At 48.4% G+C, this 4,425-nt stretch overlaps 1 protein-coding gene across 1 annotated transcript in view; it reads right to left on the bottom strand.

The window, feature by feature from the left end:
- Positions 1-4,246, bottom strand: part of Rhbdd2 (rhomboid domain containing 2) — a 13,161-nt gene extending 8,915 nt beyond the window's left edge. The window contains exons 1-2 of the mRNA XM_005396802.2: positions 3,970-4,246; positions 1,392-1,799 (exon numbers count right to left, since the gene is read on the bottom strand). Of these exons, the coding sequence (XP_005396859.1) occupies positions 1,392-1,799; positions 3,970-4,174 (613 nt within the window). The 5' untranslated portion in view covers positions 4,175-4,246. The remainder of the gene's footprint in view (positions 1-1,391; positions 1,800-3,969) is intronic.
- Between the last annotated feature and the right edge of the window lie 179 nt (positions 4,247-4,425).

The raw sequence follows: 4,425 nt of genomic DNA, 5'->3' as shown, positions 1-4,425 counted from the left end.
AAAAAAAAAAAAAAAAGGAAGAAAAATAACATTTGGGTCAAAAAATCCCAAAAAACACTTTTAGCTGCATGGTAATGAAAATACAACATATCAACATGTGTGGAATGCAGCTAAATAGCTTTAAATTTTTATATCAGAAAATAAAACTTTTGCCGGGCACGGTGGCACATGCTTGTAATTTCAGCACTCTGGAGGCTGAGGCAGAAGGGCTGCCACAAATTCAAGGCTGGCCTGGACTACGTAGTGAGTTCAAGGCCAGCCTGAACCATGTAGTGAGACCCTGTCTCAAAAAAACAGAAGAATTAAAAACAAACAAACAAAAACAGAAGATAAAGGTTTAAAATGAATGAAATTACATTTAAAAATGAGAGCTACAGTTGGGAGTAGTGGCGCATGCGTGTAATCCCAGCACTCAGGAGGCTAAGGCAGGAGGCCAACCTGGGCTACAAGGTGAGCTCAAGGCCAGCCTGACAGTCATTTGTATTTAAGACCTCTCTTAATAGTGTACAGAATCATGAATTGAAAGAGATGTTAGGCCTGTACCTCATCTAACCCCCAACTCCATTAATTCTGACATTTAAAGAAGTACCCCCACTTTGTATTTCAGCCTTTCTTTCTCTCTCTTCTTCCCTCTCTCTCTCTTTCTTTGGGAGACAGGGTCTCACTATGTAATCCAGAAACTGGCCTTGAACTCACTCTGTAGTCCAGGCTGACCCTGAACCTGCAGCGATCCTCCTACCTCAGCCTCCTGAGTGCAGAGGTTATAGGTGTGCGTCACCAGGCCTGGCTTCTGTATTTTAGTTTTCTGACTGCCAGAATATGACCACTACAAAATTTATCCTAACCATCTACATGGTAAAAGCTGAATTTCCTTCATTTTTTTTCTCTGAGAAAAAGATCAAACCAAATCAAGACAGCAACAGAAACAAATTCTGGAGCCGGTGGTATAGCTCAGTGGCAGAATGCTTGCCCAGCATGTGTGAGGGCTTGGGTTTCATCCCCAGCACTGAAAACAAGCAAACAAAGAAACAGCTTTTTATCCCTTCCATGAACATTTCCAGCTTATGGGTATCTCAGACTCTCCCAATGAGAACTCTATTATAATTAATCAAATGTAGGTTTACACACACACACACACACAGTGCAACTAGCCCTATGTCACCAACTGAACAAAGTTATAAGCTGACAAGAAGATGACTATGTTGACATTCCCCAGATGAGGAAACGTGGTCCAGAGAGGGGAGCAGAACCTGCTACGTGTGGTCTTCAAAGCTGAAGCTCAAACTTGGGTTGCTGGCATCTGAGCCCAAAACTACTTACCTGATACCCTAGAACCCCCCACTGGTGCACCCTTTGGTATAGCATCGTTAGTTTTTTTCCAGGAAGGATACATAATAGTCCAATCAAAAGGCCACACAGGTTGCTCAGGAAAGAGGTCTGCGGAATGAGCCAAGAGGCACCCAGGAGGAGCCATGGCACCAGGATGGAGGGCATGACCACACCCAACACCAAGGCCCGCCGCAGGCGAGTGCGGACAGAACTGACTCCCAGCATGGCGAAAGCCACTGGGGTGAAACCTCTGGCATCTTCCACCTCGCCCAGCTTTGACAGCGATGACACAGTCTCAAGTGACAGGAAGATGACAGCGGAGGAGACGGTGAAGATCAAGGTGAAGAAGCAATGGCGGACAGTGCCCACGGATTTCTCAAAATTGCCGCCAAAGCGCCAGATGATGACCGCACCGCAGAGCAGGGAGACTGGATTCTCATAGACAAAGATGTAAGTCACCAGCCTGTAAACTGAAGAGGGAGCCGGGTTAGTGCCTGCTGCTGGGCTGCTCCAGGGAGGAAAAGCCAGGGTATGAGCCACCTAGGAAAGGGAGAGCAGCCTCTTTGCTAGCCAAGGAGAGCCAGTGAGAATCAGCAGGTAAGCAGTGGAAGCAACGATGAAAGACCCAAGAAACAGTAGAGGTGGGAACGTCTAATCCCTGTTCTTTCCCTTCTGGGCCTGGGGCAAGTCTTATCAGTAACAATTCCTATGTGTGGAAAAAAAAACCCACAACTGTTGGCATGGAGAGGTTTCTGAGTTTGTAAGGTGCTTTATAATCCTTTTGTAGATTTTAATACTGATCTACCTCATTGGGCAGTTGGAGGGTTAATTAAGTGTAACAGCTTCAGGGTGGATCGAGAGGGTATCACTTAACACTCTGTGAGCCAGTGTCCTCAGCTGTAATCCTGACCTCTCCTTCCACAGCAGCTGTTCAGAGGAAGAAAAAAGAGACTGTGAATTATCTTACAGATATAAGGATTATAAAACTCTCATGATTAATACAGAAATCAGAACTGTTCCTTGAAAGTGTTTATCCAATCTCACAGGAAAGGCAGCTTTCTGTGCAAGCAGACAGCAAAGAACCATACTTTCATTTTTCTCTAATGTATTTTATATTATTAAGGGCTGACACACTAAACTGAAGGAGAGAGACTGATAAAGTGACAGTAATAGCAGACTGAAAGCTTGGAGTGAAATCTTGGCTCTATCACAACCAGGATAGCTGAGCTCAGTCAAATTGAAGGTGCAGGCTTTCCTGGCTTCCGTTTCCTCATTGTAAAGCAATAGGGTTAACTTGAGGCCTTGGTCTCTCACAGAACTAATGTTCAAATGGCCATGAACCCCACAGCCAGGGGAGTTGTGAACTAAAGGTAAAAAGGAGGCTCATTTTGCTTCAATCTGTAAGTACCACGCTAACCAATCACGCCACTGGAGCTTCCATTTAGCTTCAGTCTATGAGGAGGTGCTGTGCGTATCCAGGACAGCGGGACATCAGTAAAATGAAGACGGGATTTGAGCAGGAAAGCGGGCTGTGGAAACGTGTACCTCAGTCAGGCCGGTCTCTGGAAGGCTTCATTATCTGGAGTACTTTGTTATCTGGTGAGTACTTCCACAACCGAAATTCCAAGTATAAATGTGAAACTCTAAACAAAATTCTGTGTGATCTGGAGTTTATATATCCCCAGGCTCTAGTTTCAAAACATCACACAATAAAAACAAAAAGCTGAGTTCCTGTCTCAATTCTATGACTTACCAGCTCTGTTGTAACAGCTCTGTCTCTGCTTTAAGCTCAGTCTCATTGAAATAATGGGCAATTTAATATGGCCTGTCCTGGGATCGCTGAGGATTAAATGATATAATGCAGTTGACCGTGTTTTGTAAAACAGCAAGAGGGATACGCATTGTCCTTATTTATCCAGAAAAGAATGAGGAAGAGAGACTAGGAATGACTTTTAGTTTTGGCACTGGGAATCGAACTCAGGACCTCACACTCGCCAGGCAGGCGCTGCACCAGAGCTAAATCCCCAGCCCCTGGCATCACTTACAGCAAAGGATGCTTGACTTAATTAGTGTGCAAAATCGCTCCCCCCAGAGAAAACCAACACCTCTAAAGGCAGAAGACCCGCCCCCCCATTCACTTACACATACACATCCCTGTGAACTGGGAATTACTCTGGATTAAGATACAAACGAAGCATCAGAAATTCCAAACTTCTAGAGGACAGGATGTTTACAAGTGGGCAACAAGATGTAACTGTGAAAAAAGTGGGAGAAACATTTGTTCGCTGGGAGAGCGAGTGAGACAGAGAGACAGACAGAGATTGAGAGAGGAAGTCTTTATCCTGGGGAGACTGAGGAATGGATTTAGGGCCCTGACCGGTCTGGAGGGGACAAGGAAGTAACAAATTCAGGTACAGAGAAGGGATATTACAGTGACGACGAAGATGAGGCTCTGGCAAGACCGGACTTCGGGAAGCAAGTGACGGTGCCGGAGGCTGGATTCCCGCCGGGGAGAGGGGTGCGCACGCAGGCACGCGCGGGCAGGGAGCCCCGCGGGGGAGCCCTGCGAGGCTGGAGCCAGGCGCGCGCGGCGTCGGAGCGCAGGGACTCCTCGCGCCTCCCGGCCCCGCCCCCGCTCACCTTGCCAGTGGCGCACAGCCTCGGACCGCAGCGACAGGTCCGAGGGCGCCTGAGGGGGCTGGAGCGAGAACAGGCGGGGCCCGGAGACCAGCAGCGAGACCAGCGCCATTAAGAAGGTGGCGCATGGCATCTCGGGACACGAGCACCAGCTCCGATACCCGGACCCCGAAGCGGCCGGAGCGCCGGGAGCCGCAGAGACCGCCATGCTGGCCAGCGTTCCCGCGCTGCGCCTCAGCACCTTCCGGCTCTCGGCGCCTGTCTCCCCTGGCAACAGCCGAGGCGCCTACCGGAAGTTCCGCCTCCTCGCCGTCCCGCCCTTCGCCAAACTGCCCAATCCTAGGGCGCCGTTCAGCCATTGCCGGCTGCTGGATACCTGGAGGAACCTGGCTGTGGTCTCCGGCTTGTTCCTAAAGTAGCTCTGGTCAAAAAAAAAAAAAAAAAAAAAAAAAAAAAAAA

This window comes from Chinchilla lanigera, unplaced genomic scaffold (genome assembly GCF_000276665.1).
Source record: "Chinchilla lanigera isolate Chin_1 unplaced genomic scaffold, ChiLan1.0 scaffold00055, whole genome shotgun sequence".
Lineage (NCBI taxonomy): Eukaryota > Metazoa > Chordata > Mammalia > Rodentia > Chinchillidae > Chinchilla > Chinchilla lanigera.
The sequence above is the reverse complement of the archived record's forward strand: the minus strand, read 5'-3'. Positions and strand labels throughout refer to the sequence as shown.